Source organism: Protopterus annectens, chromosome 1.part0 (genome assembly GCF_019279795.1).
Source record: "Protopterus annectens isolate FY-2018-M chromosome 1.part0, PAN1.0, whole genome shotgun sequence".
Taxonomy (NCBI): Eukaryota; Metazoa; Chordata; order Ceratodontiformes; family Protopteridae; genus Protopterus; species Protopterus annectens.
This window is the reverse complement of record NC_056725.1, coordinates 1,307,009,786-1,307,027,459: the sequence shown is the minus strand read 5'-3', so window position 1 is coordinate 1,307,027,459 and position 17,674 is coordinate 1,307,009,786. Positions and strand designations below refer to the sequence as shown.

General features: G+C 44.6%; 1 protein-coding gene across 1 annotated transcript in view; it reads left to right on the top strand.

Annotated features, from left to right (window-relative positions):
* The window catches only part of LOC122801558 (SUN domain-containing protein 2-like), a 500,184-nt gene that overhangs the window by 412,127 nt on the left and 70,383 nt on the right, over nt 1-17,674 (top strand). The window contains exon 8 of the mRNA XM_044071033.1: nt 7,937-8,104. Coding sequence (XP_043926968.1) covers nt 7,937-8,104 — 168 coding nt within the window. The remainder of the gene's footprint in view (nt 1-7,936; nt 8,105-17,674) is intronic.

Here is a 17,674-nt window from a genome sequence, read left to right as displayed (position 1 = left end):
GCTGTGCTCCTTTGGCTCATGTTCCTAGGTGTTAAATGAGGTAGTAGACTTACTGCTAAGTCTCTGAGAATTAGGACATTCCATTGATTGACCAGTTTGCTGCTCATGAGAGAGAGAGCAGTCTTCCTTTCTAATTATGAGTTCAAAAGGGCATGGGAATTGGAGAGAATGATGAATACTTTCTCCTTCCCATAACATAGTAGATTCCTGTATGGTTTCCCACTCTTCCTGATGATTTCTTATCTCTTCAAATTTCAGACAAAACCAAAACATTCTCATAACCCCGTGATGTCATTGTTTTAAGAACTTAGAGCTCCAGCAACACAGAAAACTTTCCCAGTCCATGCTAGATATGATCCCTACAACTGCGGTGATGGTGATGCCACATCTGAGCCTGGATCTTGGTGTAGAATCCCTAAGCACAGCATAATTACTGAGTAGGGATTCAGATGACACTGAGGTTACAAGAAAGCCCCTCCACATGGTTGGTCTGTTTTTCCAAGTAAGAATGGTTCTCTGAGCAAAATACTAAGTACCCTGTGCCACTTCAGTCAGACAGCATGAAGGTGATCTTGACACGTCTGAGACACCTGTGTGATTGGATCATGGTTTCTGTATGACTAAAGTGTAGGTGTCAGCTGTTAATACGCATCATGAAGGATAGGAGTGTGTCCCAATACCAAGTCAAGCAGTTCTTTAAAGTTGATCTGCATTGCCATCCTTTTTTTTCAGGAACTCCTTCCCTTTATAGGACCTGAATTTTGTGATTGATAGGTATACCACTGTGTTTGCATTTGTCTGGCAGTGTCGAAATCTGTTTATTGTGGCCTTCACATCTGCTTGTTGAACCTTGCCCTTTTTGTAGGGACTGGTCTCTGATGTTTCATAAGCATCTGGCATCCTTAAGGACTAGTGCATATTTTCTCCTGCAAGGGGTTTCCTCATGAGATAGTGCTTCAGCTCCCTGTGGTCTTTGCAGGGAAGGAGACCTTCATACCCACTGTCTTCATCAACATGTTAGATGTTACATAAAATAAGCACACAAGTTCACAAGCTGTTTGCTCATCTCATTTGCTGTGGGGTACACGGGTTTGCAGTTCCCAGGTAGCCTTTTTCCAAATAGATTGCCAAGAGCTTTATACTTTCAGTCAGGTGGTGTGCCATCTACTGGCAAATTGTGAACTCGGGAACCACTACAAGAATAGTGGCCACTTCTGTGCAAAGGCCATTTAGTCACTGGTGCCCTTTGCCAATCTTTGCTGACTTTTTTGTTTGGTCCTCTGATTCCCTCCACACTGCTAGATATTGCTTGGGATTCAGCACAAATAGAGACCATCTGGTAGGGCTCTTGATCAGCAGGTAAGTTCTTACATTATCAGGAATCCACAATAGGGCCATTCTTAAAACAAATATATGCTCTGCCTCCATCCTTGTGTATGGGGCATTTTTTCATTCAAATTTAGCTGTTGAATTTCATGTTTTCCCAGTAAATAATGCTAGTATAACCTGTATGTTGTTTGTACGCAGTGCTGATGCCAGATCTTCCTTGTTTCTTGCTGCAGGAAGATGCTAGCTGAAAGGCAAACTGGTAGGCTTGGGGGAAGGGTGAGATTAGGTGTTTTTTGTATTACATCAGAGCATGCATCTGAATGGGCACATGAACATCTCTAAACATTGGGTCTTCCAGAAATTTGTAGAGTGCTGATGGGTGGAAATTAAGAAACTGTCAAGGAAGTCCTTTTCATAATCAGCTGACTGGTAAGAAACTGATGTTAAGTTGTCAGTCTCGCCTTCATTCTTGCTGGATGGGTTCGGAGCCGATCCTCGGCTCCGACTCAGCCAATTCTAAAGCTCGAGAGCTAATTCCACCGGCTCGAGGCTCCCCTATATCCCACAATGCTAGGCGGTAACTTCCCAGATCTCATTTGCCGCTTAGCTGACGAGGTGCTTCTTCTACCAGCTCTGGCATGTTAGTAAGTTTTCTTGTTTAGAAACTTCTATTTCAACCCCTATTTTTTTCCTTTTACCATAGTTTTATTTATAGTATTTCATTAGTTTAAATCGGGTCCCCCTCTAGCGTCTGAAATCCCTTTTTATTCCCTCTTAACTTTTAGGCCTTTGGCCCTCTCCCTCTCCTTCCCCTAGTCCTTCAGTGTGACTGGATTTTTATTTTGTTTAAGAGTGTGTTTGTGTGTTGTGCTTGTGTTTTTACACTGAGTTTAGGATGTCTAAGGACTCCAAGGTCTCAGGCTTCAAGAAGTGTGATTCGTGCTGTCAGAAAATGTCAGACGGTCACACTTCTTGTGTATATTGCCTGGAACCTTTGCACCTGCAGGACTCATGTGCCATGCATTCAGCCCTAGAGTCCTGCAGGAACGCAAAAATAAATTGATATTACGTGGCTTGTTAAAGCCTGAAGGCCCAGTCTGTGTCGGGGAAGCCTTCTAAGACTTCCAGACCGTCTGCTCCAGTTTCAGAGCCGTCCCCTGGAAGCATTAAATCGGCTTCGACATCGGCTCCGGCTGGAGCCGATGTTTCCAAATCTCATACCATCACCTCGGCTCCGGCTGGAGCCGAGGTTGGCAAGACTCAGTCGGCTCCGATAGGCTTATCGGAGCCACCTGCTAAGAAGAGGTCTAGGTCCCCTTCCATCGGCTCCATCCATTCGGCGCCGGGATCTCCTCTTCTATCAGTACGGAGCCATAGGTCTCATTCCTCTCGGTCCTCCAGGCTGTCCGACCATGATTTACAAAGGGTGGTGAGTAGACTTCTCAAGTCTGAGGCACTGGCCCAAATGCTGCATAGCCTTACTCAACAGTCAGCTGCTATTTCCATCCCTGATTTTATTCCTCCTCCGACTCCTTTGAGTTCGGAGCCGGGGCTCATCGGAGCCGTGGCTGTCGGTGCTTCGGAGCCGATACCTTCCCTTTCGGCTCCGTTGTCTGCTCTGATTTCCTCATTGGAGGGATCTCGGCGCCGGGCTTCCCTCGTCGGCTCCGAGGGGCGAGTGACATCGGACCCTTGTCTGACCCTGTTCTCCCTCTCGGAGGGTCGGCGCTGGTGAGTTCGGCTCCGACATCGGCCTCAGCACCGTCTCTGTTGGTGCCGGGGGGGTCCTTGTCTCCTCGGAGCGGGGACCTCCTGCCTTGCCTGATAAGGGCGCCTTCGAGGTCATGCGGAGCGTGCTAGACCCAGTGTCTACCCCACAGTCTGCTCCGTCAGCTCCTCCCTCTTCAGTGCCTGCAGTGATTTCTACCCATCCCCTTGTATCAGACCGCAGAGAGCCAGCTCCTCAGGTTTCCCCATTGGGAATTTCCTCCTCTTCCGAGGCCTCTCCTGATCCGGTAGGAGAACCCCCTCGGAAGAGACAGTGCAAGAGGAAGCACATTGACTCCCCTGAGTCTATCACCTCTGACACTGACTTGGAGGAATCTGAAGGTTCCCCTCGGTCCCCCTCTGAGGATGTCTCCTTTGCTGACATCCTTGAAATCCTGAAACAGAGGGGGAACTGGCCCGCCCTTAACCCTTCAGAGGACGAGTCAGTTTACCTTGAGGCGTTTGGCTCTCGCCCTTCCACCTTCTGGGTGTCTCCTCCCTTTGACCCCCTTATGGAAGTGGTGGCAAGGAAGGCTTGGACGGCCCCTGATTCAGTGGAACCTACCCCAAGGAGGCCGACAAAATTTATTACTGCCCCTAAGGAGAAAGAGTTTCTGTCAAAAGGTGTCTCTGTTGATGCCATGGTGGTGGCCGCAGCCACTAAAAAGGAGTTAGCCGATCCTTCGGTACCTGTCCATCCTCCTAATAAGGAGTCTAGGACCATGGGACAGGTAAGGTAAGTGGATGTTTTAGTCAGCGACCTTTTCAATGCGGTCGCTGAACTACTTGTCACTTCACCCGTCCCCAGAGAGATTTGCTCAAAGATATGGGTGAGAGGCTATACAGGATCCAACAGCTGAGGGGTTCCAAGACCAGATGAACTCCCAATTGGCAATCCTGAATTCGATTGTTAACTCCTCCATGCGGCTTATCTCATATGCTGCTGATGGGGCGAGTAGGGCCGCAGGCACAGGTGTAGCTTTACGACGTCACGTCTGGATGCGGCTTTGCAATTTTGCGGACCCTTTCAAGGTGTCCTTCACCATTTCCCTCCTTTGATGGCTCAACATTGTTTGGTCCTCAGGTGAAGGATACATTGACTAGGTGCGAGGTGGAAGGTAAGACTCTCTCTGCCGTGGGAGTCTGTTTTTCTACCCCTTCTAGACCTTATCCAAAGGGTCAGAGGGGAGGAAAAATGTGGTTCTGTAAGCCTCAGGGAGCCTCATCTGACGCACAAGGTCGATTCCCCTCTAGAGGCAGAGGGGGGAATAATAATAGACGCCGCCCTAGAGGCAGAGGAGGTCCGCAAAACCAGGGTAGCAGAGAAGCTTTCTCTGATAAACCCTTTCAGCATCCCTGAGGAGCTGCCCGGCTGTCCACTTTCGGAGGCAGTCGGGGGAAGATTATCATTGTACCCAAAAGCCTGGCTTTCCCTCACCCAAGACAAATGGGTACAGTCAATCATATCTGAGGGTTACAAAATTCCCTTTATTCACATCCCTTCCCAACCCAAAGGATCCCTTCCAGACGTTCCACCCAGCAAGCAGCACTAGAAATATCAAAGCTGCTATCAAAAAGAGCTATCCAGCAGACCAGCAAGGATCCGGAATCTACTCCAAATTCTTTTTGGTACCAAAAAAAACAGGGGACTGGAGACCTATACTGGATCTCAGCAAGTTAAACAATTATATCAAAAAAACAAAATTCCGGATGGTCACGCTACAGTCCATTCTACCCTTCTTGGGTCAGGACAATTGGATGTGCTCGATAGACCTTCAGGATGCTTACTACCATATCAAAATGCACAGACGCTCCAGAAGGTTTCTCTGCTTCAGGCTGGGAGCCAGCCACTACCAGTTCAGAGCCCTGCCCTTTGGTCTCACTACAGCCCCCCGAGTGTTTACCAAATGCATGGCAGTGGTCGCGGCTCACTTGAGACGTCAAGGATTCCAGGTGTTTCCATATTTAGACGACTGGCTCCTTACCGCCACCACCAGACATCAACTGCTTCTAGCCAGAGACTTCACCATCCAAACTTGCCAAGCTCTAGGCATCTCAATAAATTTCGAAAAATCTGCCTTGTCACCTTGTCAATCTATTACCTTTATAGGCGCCACCTTAGACACACTCAATCTTTCCGCCAGACTTACAGAGCAAAAAGTGTTAGATATCCGCAAACAAGTTTACCTTCTATTACAATGCAACAAGGTCAAAGCCAGGGTAGTCTTGAAGGTATTAGGACTCATGGCAGCTACTATCACCCTTCTCCCCTTAGCTCGTTTCCACATGAGGATCCTCCAATGGATGCTGTTTACTCAATGGTCCTTCCAACAGCTCCCGAGGTCTCACATCATATTAATAACTCAGTCATGCAAGAATCACCTGTCTTGGTGGATCACATCACCTCAAGTTCTCCAAGGCAGACCTTTCATTCCCCCCCCCCCAGTCGCCACAGTGACAATGGACGCCTCCCTGATCAGGTGGGGGGGCATTATCAGGGCAGGACAGTCCAGGGCACGTGGCAACCTTTCGAGTGCCACTTGCACATAAATGTCTTAGAGATGAGAGCAGCGCTTTTAGCGTTGCAAGCCCTTCAGGACTCTCTTCCCACAGGGACTATTGCAATTCAGACGGGCAACATGTCCGTAGTGTGGTACATCAACAAACAGGGCGGAACCAGATCCTACCCCTTATGTCGAGAGGCACTCAGACTTTGGCAGTGGGCGATTTCTTCTCAGCGTTTTCTGATAGCAACGCACATTCCCGGGGAGTCCAACGTGATTGCGGACAGGTTGAGCAGGGCCATTCTCATGCCCCACGAGTGGTCTCTGAAGAAATTGGTGCTGGAAGAAGTCTTCCAAAGATGGGGCCAGCCTTGCTGCAATCTTTTTGCTACTCCCAAAAACAGCAAGTGTCACGACTTCTTCACTCTCTTCCCGTTACCAGGCCATCCCACCAGAGACGCTCTAGTCCACGATTGGCCCCGGGGACTTCTGTATGCTTTTCCCCCTTTTCCACTGATATCTCAATTAATTCAGAAAGCTATCGCCTTGAGAGTTGCAATGATCCTCATTGCCCCTTACTGGCCTCGACAGATATGGTTTCCGTTCCTCCATCATTACCTGTTGGAGCAGCCTTGGCATCTGGACCCGGTGCCAGATCTGTTGACCCACCAGTCGGGCCAGCTGCACCACTCCCTTCATTCTCTCAACCTCACAGCGTGGTTTCTCCAATTCCTACCCTAGCCAGGCTTCCCTTAATCTCTCATTCGGTCCGTAACATCCTGATAGCCTCTCACAAATCTTCTACCAGGAAGATTTAAAATAGTAAGTGGAAACGTTTTTCCTTCTGGGCAGCATCAAAAAATAGACCCCTTCACTGCACCTATCCAGTCTATCCTAGACTTTCTGGCAGAGCTCTTCCATTTAGGCTCCTCTTCATCTACCATTAGAGTACAACTAGCTGCTATATCTAATTTTCATGTAGGAGTCTCAGACTCCAGTATCATGTCCCATAAGCTCTGCAAAGCCTTTTTAAGAGGTGTTTTTCTGCTCAAGCCCCCAATCAAAGATCCCCCAACTCAATGGGACTTGAATTTGGTTCTGGCGTCCTTGATCCCCCCCCCCCTTTTGAACCAGCGGCTTCATGCCCTCTTAAGCTGCTCTCATGGAAAACACTTTTTCTAGTAGCCATAACTTCAGCTAGAAGGGTATCTGAACTTCATGCTCTGTGCAGTCGTCCTCCTTACTTAGTTTTCCACAAAGATAGGGTGTCGCTCCGGACTAATCCGTCCTTCCTACCTAAAGTTTCCTCTGAGACAAATCTGAACCAAACGATTGATCTCCCCATCTTCTTCCCTGACTATTCCAACAGGTCGGAACAAAAGTTACATTTTCTAGATGTTCACCGCCAACTTAGATATTATTTAGACAGGACTAAACAGTTCAGGAAATCTGATCAACTTTTCCTGTCTTATGCGGAAGGGAAATTGGGCCTTCCAGTTACTAAGGTGTCCCTTTCAAGATGGCTTACCTCTATAATTACCTTCATCTATGAAATCAGATATCAAAAACTGTCTTAAAGACCTAGAGCTCATTCAACTAGGGCATTAGCTACATCTGTAGCTTTTCAGGACAGGCTGCCAATAGATTCCATTTGTGCAGCAGCCACTTGGGCTTCTCCTCATTTCTTCATTTTACATTACAAATTGGATATGGCCTCCAAAAACCGTGCCAGCTTTGGTTCCACTGTTCTCAAGAGTCTGTTTTGATAGGCCACCCGGAATAAGGTGCTAGGGACGCAGTCCCATCCAACAAGAATGAAGGCGAGATTGACAACTTAACATTAAGAAGTTATGTACCTACCATAACGTTCCATGTTAGTTGTCTTCTTGCCTTCTTTCTTGTCTCCCACCCTCCTTCCCCCTAGCCTGGACAGACCGATAGGAAATTTTGGGATCTTCCTTTGGAGTTTCCTTCCCACATGTTCTACCACCTCTATTCCCCCTTTTATGTTTGTGATAGCTTACATTCAGGTTTATATAGAAGTGGGTTCTTTTTTCTCCATACTGTGGAGACCAGAACTGCTTGGTTTAGCTATCAAACGAGATCTGAGTAGTTACCGCCTAGCATTGTGGGATATAGGGGAGCCTCGAGCCAGTGGAATTAGCTCTCGAGCATTAGTATTGGCCGAGTCGGAGCTAAAGATCGGCTCCGAACCCATCCAGCAAGAAAGAAGGCGAGAAGAAGACAACTAACATGGAATGTTATGGTAGGTACATAACTTGTTATTATACTTCATATTGATTTCTAACTACGTGTCACTTATTTTATATTTCCAGCCAGATGTTCACCCAGGAAACTGTTGGGCATTTCGTGGGACTCAGGGTTTTGTCGTGATTCAGCTTTCTGCAGAGGTCATTCCAACAGCAGTCACTCTGGAACATATTTCTAAAGCTGTATCTCCTATGGGATCAATCAACACTGCACCACGAGAGTTTGTTGTCTTTGTGAGTAACATACGAGCAAGTACATTTTGGAAAGAGAATTGTACATTGATGCTAGCATTCTGTAAACAAAAAACTTGTAGTGCAGTGCATAACCCACAGAAGTTTACTTACAGCCAATTAAGTAATATAAAAACACAACACTTTAGTTTCTGAAGCATGATGAACAGCTACAGAAAGAAAAAAATTCAGCAAAATTATATGTAAGATTGTAATTTGTTTTAATTCAACAGAAAAGTATATCGAGAACGTGTTGGAACAGTATAAAACCAGCAAGTCTTTATGCCTTATTTCTTTTTGGTAGGAAAGTTGTTAATGCAAAGTCCTATTCATCTCACTCTTAACTTAACCCTGGAAGCGTCCTCAGTAACATAATTTGAAGAGGGCTATGTGAAGTACTTGTCCATAAAAGCCTTCAGTTTTCTTTTGTTCATAATTGAAGTCAAGCAGAGATTGGCCTTTGTTTTTTCTTATCAAATATGTATATATTTCAGCATTTTCAGTGTTGAAGAAAAAAAAATGATTGAAATGGAAATGCAAAAGTTTCCTTCCAGATCCTGTTTATTTGGCATAAATGTCACTAAACAGATCGTCCCCAGGGTGGTTGCCTGTACCACCTGGGCTGGTCATGACCTAGTCATTTGAATTCAACCGTACAATTCTGACTAATTGGAAGAAGCTTATAAGGTGCTTAAAACTTTTGAAGTTAAAGAATTTTAAAAAGTAGCATTAACAAGGGCATTCTTGACAAGGAAGTGTGGCCATTCCATTCAAGATCTAGGCAGAAAACCTCCAAAAGTTCCAAGTAGGTTTGTTGAATTGTAGGGATTCTTCTTCCTAGTCGTGTTGCAAGGCTCTGGCAGGATCATCAAAATATTCATTGCTTTCATTTTAGTCTTGAGGCCCTAAGCCTCAGGTTACCTCTTACTCTTCCTAGCTAGAAATATGTGACTTCACCCGTTGCTGTACAAGTAGTGGGTAACGTGATGAAGACCATCTGGATTTTAACATCAGTTCTTTATTTAATCCCTCCTGCAGTGCTCAGACAGCTATAGTGAGGTAGAGGTACTCCCTAAAGAGGCTCCATCTGCTTCACTCTTTGATGCCACAAAAACTCTATCCCAGTCTTCACTAACATTTTCAAAAGAGGTTTGTTTTTAAAACATACTATCCCTAGGTATGCTGAAGTCCTGTCTCATTCAGTTCCAGGATAATTTCAGATGGTATTAGAGAAGAATAGCACCTAAAATGTAATCTAAGAAGCTGTTTCCTGGATTCTTTTGATTGGGATCAGCTCCTATCATCAGAATACTTTAACATTCAGGAGAAAATGAAAAGGTAGGAGATGTCATCTCTGGCTTCTGACATTTCCACTGTGCTTTCAGTTGCATTGGGTCTGCCCCATACCAAAGAGCTGCCATGGTCCTTGGCAAAAAAACATGTGGAGTTGTTTAATCTCGCCATTCATTCTTCACTGATGGGTTCGGAGCCGATCCTCGGCTCCGACACAGCCGACTAGCAAGCTGAAAGTTCTCCAGTAGCTCGAGACCCAACCCCTTATCCCACAATGCACTGCTGGAATTACCTCAGATCTAGTTTGCCGCTGCACGGATCTCTTGGTTTCCAGCGTTGCTCGAGACTATTATTGGGAGTTTTCAACTTTCAGCAAGTTTTATATTTCAATTTTATATATTTTACTACTAAAACTATATATTATCTAGTTAGCAGTTGTTTTCTGTTTTTCTCCCCTTTCCCAGTAAAATCTTTTGATTGCCTTCGACCTTTTGGCCTTGGGCCCTTTCTTACAGTTGTTAGTTACCCTTTTGGGGTTTTTTATATTGGATTGCTTTAGTCCTATTTAACATTATATAGCTAATTAGTTGTTACTAGTTGCCTTTTTGGGCTGTGTGTACTGTGTGTAGTTAGCTTTCCTCTCTAACTTTAACTATCTTATAGTTAAATAGTGTGTTTATTTGGATTTTGTGAATAGTAGTTAGTACTATGTCTGAAGAGAAGGAAAAACATCCAAAGTCTGGGTTTAAAAATGCCCAGACTGCGGACAGAAGATGTCTGTTACAGATGCCCATGTGCAGTGTTTACTGTTGGTGTGAGGTGCACCTGCAGGAGTCATGCAGTATCTACCATTCCTTTTCTACTAGAGTGCTTGCAGAAAGGAAGAGGAAGTTAATTGATAGGGGTATTATCAAACACCCTTTCTCAGAGGCATTGTCTGACCAGGATGGGGCCAGCAAATCGTCCAAATCTTCCTCAGAATCCAGGACAAAGATAGGAAAAAGTCAGAAAGTGTTGTGACTTCGGCTCCACTGACTTCGAAGCCAACAGTCTGTTCTTTTCGGAACCGGGGCACTGCTCTGGAACCATTTGCCGAAAAACCTCCCTCTCTACTGCTCCAGTTGGCTCCATCTGTTAACTCTTCCAGGTGTTCTGTCAGCCTGTCCGATCTGGATATGGACCGGCTGGTTCAGAAACTCTTAAAGGCACCAGTCCTAGCTGAATTGCTGTTGGCTCAGACCCAGCCGTCTGAGCCGAAGACCATTACTCGTGAATTGCTTGCTCCTCCGAGCCATACCGGACCTTCGGAGCCGGAGGAGGCCGACCTGATGATTGTGGATCCCTTGGAGCCGACACCTGCTCCAGTGTCGGTTACATCTGCTTGGACATTCTCAGTGCCGACCGGGGACTCTAGGAGCCGACACTCTCCGGTCGGGTCCGGGGAGGACAGTTGCACCGACTTGTCAGTGCCAACTCTTCCTCTCGGGGCTTCGGCTCTGGTGAGCTCGGCTCCTACCTTAGGCTCTGAGCCCACGGCTTCAGTGCAGGAGGGGATCGCTGCTCCTTCAGATCAGTCTACTACTCCTCATCGGAGCCGTAGTGCATTCGAAGCCATGAGGCGAGTGTTGTCTCCTAAGACTTCCTCATCTCAAGGTCTTGCCTCTTCCTCCCCTAAAGTGCCTGTGTCAGTTTGTTTCCTCCGGTCATCCCAAGCGTAGAGACCCAGAGCCTCAGGTAGCCCCACAGGGCACTCTCTGCTCTTCTGAGACCTCTCCAGAAGTTCCCCCTGAAGAAGTCCCCAGAAAGAGATCATTTAAGAGGAGGCATTTGGACTCCCTACCGGAGTCTCTCACATCAGACACTGACTTGGATGAATCAGAAGGGTCCCCTAGATCCCCCCTCTGAGGACATCTCCTTTGTGGAGAGATTGGCAGTCCAAGAGCCCTACTGAGGATGAGTCAGTTCTCCTGAAGGCATTCGGGTCTCAACCTTCCACCTCTTGGGTGTCTCCGCCCTACGATGATCTTATGGATCTGGTCTCTCGTAGGGCGTGGGAGTCACCAGAATCTATTGTACCTGCTCCTAGGAGGCCTAATAAGTTTATTTCTGCCCCCGTAGATTAAGTCCTTTTTGACCAAGGGAGTCCCTGTTGATGCCATGGTGGTGGCGGCAGCCACCAAAAAGGTAATGTCTGAGACTTCCTCATCTATCCATCCTCCTAACAGAGAATCTAGGATCATGGATAGATATGGGAAATGCATGTTTAGTTCAACTTTCTCACTCAGATCACTGAACTACTTGACCCATTTCACCAGACTGCAGAGAGATCTCCTTAAGGAGTTGGGAGATGCTCTTCAGGGTGCTGTAGCTACGAGCGTATCTGACAAAGTTGCCACCCAGCTCGCTACCCTTAATTCGATAGTCAACTCATCCATCTGTCTCGTATCTTACGCAGCTGATGATTCGAGTAGAGCTGCAGGTACAGGAATTGCTCTTCGTAGGCATGCCTGGATGCGACTGTGTTCCTTCGCGGAACCCTTCAAGTCTTCCTTTACAAATACCCCGTTTGATGGCTCATCCTTGTTTGGGCCAAAGGTGAAGGAGACTTTGACCAGGTGTGAACAAGAGGGAAAGACTCTGTCTGCCGTTGGAATTCGTTTTTCCACCCCCACTCGACCCTTTTCTAAAGGTCAGAGGGGAGGAAAGATGTGTTTCCGGAAAGCCCAAGGAGCCTTTAAAGACTCACGTGGAGAGCCCCCCTCCAGAGGCACAGGAGGGGGTTACAATGGAAGGCACCACCCTCGTGGCAGAGGGGGCCCGCAACAGCAGGGTGACAAATCATTTCTCTGGTCAGTCCTACCAGTGCTCCTGAAGGGAGGCCCAGCTGTCCTACTCTGGAGGCAGTTGAGGGTCGCTTGTCATTGTACCCAGAAGCCTGGCTACATATAACAAACGACATTTGGGTACAAAGTATAATTTCCAGAGGATATTTCATACCGTTCTCCGCCCAGCCCCTTCCTGTCAAAAAAATCCTGGACGTTCCACCCAGTTACAGGGGACAAGCAACAATAGAGGGTACGCCGATTGGTAGAAAAAGTCATCTAACCAGTCCTGGCAGACCAAACAAGATTCGGAACTTAGTCAAGATTCTTACTGGTTCCAAAGAAAACGGGGGACTGGAGACCCATTTTGGATCTCAGCAGACTAAAAAAAGAAGAGAGAAGTTCCGAATGGTCACACTACAGTCCATACTTCCCTTTTTAGGGAAGGACAATTGGATGTGCTCTATCGATCTCAAGGATGCGTACTACCACACAAAGATGGCCAGACCATCCAGGGATCACCTGTTTCCAGCTGGGAGCCAATCATTATCAATTCCGAGCTCTGCCCTTTGGTGTCACTACAGCCCCCAGTGTGTTCACCAAGTTCATGGCAGTAGTCATGGCTCATCTGAGGCGTCTAGGATTCCAGGTGTTAATGTATTTGGACGATTGGGTCCTTACCTCCACCACCAGGCATCAACTTCTTCAAGCGAGAGAGGCTACTCTGACACACTGCGATCGGCTAGGCATTACAGACAACTTCGAAAAGTCTGCCTTGTTGCCATTGCATCATATCGTTTTTATAGGGACAGAATTTGACACGTCAACCACCACTCTTCGTCTTCCACCAGAAAGGATTTGAATTCTTCGCCAACACATCACATCCTTGATATCAAAGAACAGAGCACCAGCTGCAGAGGTATTGAAAGTACTAGGATTGATGGCAGCAGCTATCTTGGCAATCCCGTTAGCAAGGATGCATAGGAGAATCCTTCAATGGCTTCTGTTCACGAAGTGGTCTTACCAAGAACTTCCAATGAGTCACACGATCCTGATAAATTCCTGCAAGAAGGATTTTCAGTGATGGTTGATGTCTCTTCATGCCACAGTAGGACGTCCTTTCATGCTACCTCCTCCAGTTGCCACTGTGACCACGGACACTTCCCTGATAGGGCGTGGGCAGCTTTTTCAGGGAAAGACTGCCCAAGGCACATGGACAGATCAAGAATCACATCTGCATATCAACGTCCTGGAGATGAGAGCAGTACTTCTAGCGTTGCAATACTTTCAGGACTCTCTTCCTCTAGGAAAAATTGCAATACAGACAGACAACATGTCAGTGGTCTGGTACCTGAACAAGCAAGGTGTGATCAAGTCTTATCCCCTTTGCCGAGAAGCCCTCAGGATATGGCAGTAGGGCAGTGTCATCCCAGTGCTTAGCAATGCGCATCCAGGGCAAATCCAGCGTCATAGTGGACAAACTGAGCAGGGCAATTTTATTGCCCCACGAATGGTCCCTAAAGCAAGAGACTGTGCGGACAGGATTTTCTGCAATTGGGGCCAGCCTTCCTGCGACCTGTTTGCCAGTCATATCAACAACAAATGCCGAAGCTATTTTGCCCTGATTCCCATGCCAAGTCACTCCCCAAGGGATGCTCTTGTCCACGATTAGCACCCGGGTCTCCTCTACGCATTTCCCCCAATTTCTCTAATACCCAGATTTTTACAGAAAGCAAAGTTGCTGGGATGGACAATCATCCTTGTAGCCTAGTGCGTACCCTAGAGCTGCCATGGTCCTTGCCAAAAAAACTGATGACCAGTTTAGGTCCATTCTTTAGAAGGTGCTAAGAGTTCCAAGAGGTTTTGAGTTGATTGCAGGAAATTGCAGAACAAAGTTGGTCAACAGCAGATCAAAAAAGTGCTGAACTCAGATGAACCACCTCCACATATTTTATCCCAGGTTTTCAAAGGGGGCAAGCAGACCTCTGCACCCTTCACCCCCCCCCCAAAAAAAAAAGTGGTAATACTCTGCCTCCAAGTCCCACTGTATCTGAGAAATGGGAATGTTCTTTTTGGTTCATGGTGCTCAATAGGATTTTGATCTGTGAGGCTCTTAAGGCTAGCCCTGCATTCCAGTGGTAATTATCATCTCCTTATATTTTGCAAATTAAAATCTCCAAGGATGGGCCATGCATGAATATGTTGGGTACTTGCACGTTTTGACGGGCCATGATTGCCATTGTTGCTAAACGGAGTCTCCAGTTCATTAAAATACATTCAGACTATATAGGATACAGCTCAGGGAAAGACTCTGGCTTCTAGGATACATGTATGCCTCAGTGCAGCAGCTAGGGATTTATAGCACTGTTGCTTACAGTCATGATATTTAATATTTCTGTATTAAAAAGGAGCATGGAAATTACTCAACATCCTCTTGGTCCAGCACAAGACGAACAGCAAGTGATTAGCACTTAGATTTTTCTTTCTTTCTTTTAGATAAGTACCCTTAAGCTATGTCAGCAATTTAAAAGTTGTACAAAACTGGCCAAAGCACATGTGTTTCCCTGAAGAAAGATATTCACACATTAGATCACTTGAGGGGGGAGGTTTACTTTATTTTAGTGTTTGTATTAAGGGTAGGTAATCTTGTTAGTCACATGACCAGAACTAAGGTGTCATTTTATCATACAGATGTAATTTATCAGTATGGTTGAGGATAAGGAGGTTAGAGATAAACTCCCTAGCATGGTCTTCACAATGTGCTCATCAAAACCACGTGTGTGTGTGTGTGTGTGTGTGTGTGTATATGTATATATATATATATATATATATATGTGTGTGTATATATATATATATATATATATATATATATGTGTGTGTGTGTGTATATATATATATATATATATATATATATATATATATATATATATATATATATGTGTGTATATATATATATATATATATATATATATATGTATATATATGTATATGTATATATATATATCTGTATATATATATATATATATATATATGTATCTATATATGTATGTATGTATATGTATATATATATATCTATATATATATATATATATATATATATATATATATATATACACGCAGTGGATATAAAAAGTTTACACTCCTCTGTTAAAATGATAGTTTTTTGTGATATGAAAAAAATGAGACCACAATAAATCATTTCAAAAATTCTCCCACCTTTAATGTGACCTGTAGCGTATGCAATTCAGTTGAAAAACAAACCTGTTAGGGGGAAAAATATAAAAAAATAAGAAAACATATACAGTAAGCTGGTTGCATAAGTGTGCACACCCTTAAACTAATACTTTGTTGAAGCACCTTTTGATTTAATTACAGCATTCCATCGTCTTGGGTACACACCTGCCATCAATTAAAGAGACTCTGATTAACCTCAGATCAAGTTCAGCTGTCCTAGTACGATTTTCTTGATATTTACTCTGTTGCCTTCTACAGCAAAAGCCATGGTTCGCAAAGAGCTTACAAAGCATCAAAGGGATCTCATTGTTGAAAGGTCAGGAGAAGGGTACCAAAAAATTTCACAGCTGTGTATATACAATGGAACACAGTGAAGACAATCATCAAAAAGTGGAGAAAATATGAGACAATAGTGACATTGCAAAGAACTGGACATCCGTCCAAAATTGATGAAAAGAAAAAAACTTGTCAGGGAGGCTGTTGAGACTTACATCAACACTGAAGGAGCTGCAGGAATTTATGGCAAGTACGGAGTGTGTACTACATGTGACAACAATCTCCCGTAGTCTCCATATGTCTGGACTATGGGGTAGGGTTGCAAGACGGAAGCCTTTTTTTACACACACAAATATTCAGGCCCGGCTCCAATTTGCAAAACAATGCATCAAGTCTCCCAAATGCATGTGGGAAAATGTGTTATGGTCTGATGAGACCAAGGTTGAACTTTTTGGCCACAATTCCAAAAGATGCGTTTGGTGCAAAAACCCACCAAAAGAACACCATTCCCACGGTGAAGCATGGTGGTGGCAGTATCATGCTTTAGAGTTGCTTTTCAGTTTGAACTGGGGCTTTAGTCAAGGTGAAGGGAATTATGGACACTTACAAATACCAGTCACATTTGGCCCAAAAACCTTCAGGCGTCTGATAGAAAGATGAAGAGGAATTTCACCTTTCAGCATGAAAATGACCCCAAGCATACATCCAAATCAACAAAAGAATGGCTTCACCAGAAGAAAGTTAAAGTTTTGGAATGGCGCAGCCAGAGCCCAGACATAAATACAGTAGAAAATCTGTGGGTTGACCTGAAGAGGGCTGTGCACAAGAGATGCCCTCGCAAACTGACAGAGTTGGAGCACTTTTGCAAGGAAGTGTGTGCAAATATTGCCAAGTCAAGATGTGCCTTGCTGATGGACTTCTAGCCAAGAAGACCGAATGCTGTAATTAAATCAAAAGCTGCTTCAATAAAGTAGCAGTTTAAGGGTGTCCACACTTAAGAAACTACCTTATTACATGTTTTATTCCCCCTAATAGATTTGTTTGTTTTTCAATTGAATTGTACAGGTTAATAGGTCACATTAAATGTGGGAAAAGATTTGAAATGATTTACAGTGGTCTCATTTTTTTATATCACAAAAAAAAGTAATTTTAATATATATATATATATATATATATATATATATATATATATATATATATATATATATATATATATATATGAGATCACTACATAATCTCGAACTTTTGAAATACTGAATTTCAAAAGCTCGAAACTATATAGCCAAAACCCGGAATACCGAAAGACCAGAAGCGTGAAATTCAAAATCCCTCTGTTTGGAGATATTGAATTAGCGCTTTTGGTGTTGCGGTTCAGGTAAGTGTGTGTGTTTGTTGAGGGGCTTTAGTGTGTGTTGACTGTGGTGTGTGTGTGTGTGTGTGTGTGTGTGACTGTAACTTGTGGGTGTGAGTTTGCCTTGTGTGTCTGTGCAATCTCGGAGTTAGAATATTAAAGTAGGGGGGTGGGGGGCACAGCCTCCCCACATAGCGGGTGCGGGGGGGGCTTGTCTCCCTGCTTATCTGTAGTGTAGGATAATATGTTTGATTGTGGGGGGGAAGCATTGTGTATGTGTGTGCTGTATGTGTGTTGTACTTTCGGGATTTTCAGATTCGCGCTTGTGTATTTTCGGTATTAAGGGGTTTCTGCTATATAGTCTCGATCTTTTGAAATTCGGCATTTCAAAAGTTCGAGATTACGTATCCCATATAGATATGTATGTGTGTGTATATATATATATATATATATATAATACATATATTATGTGTCTATATATATATATATATATATATATATATATCTAGACACGCATATATACATATATGATTACCATTCAAAACATCTAAAACTCAACATCTAAATTCAAAACATTGAAAACTCAGAACATTGAAA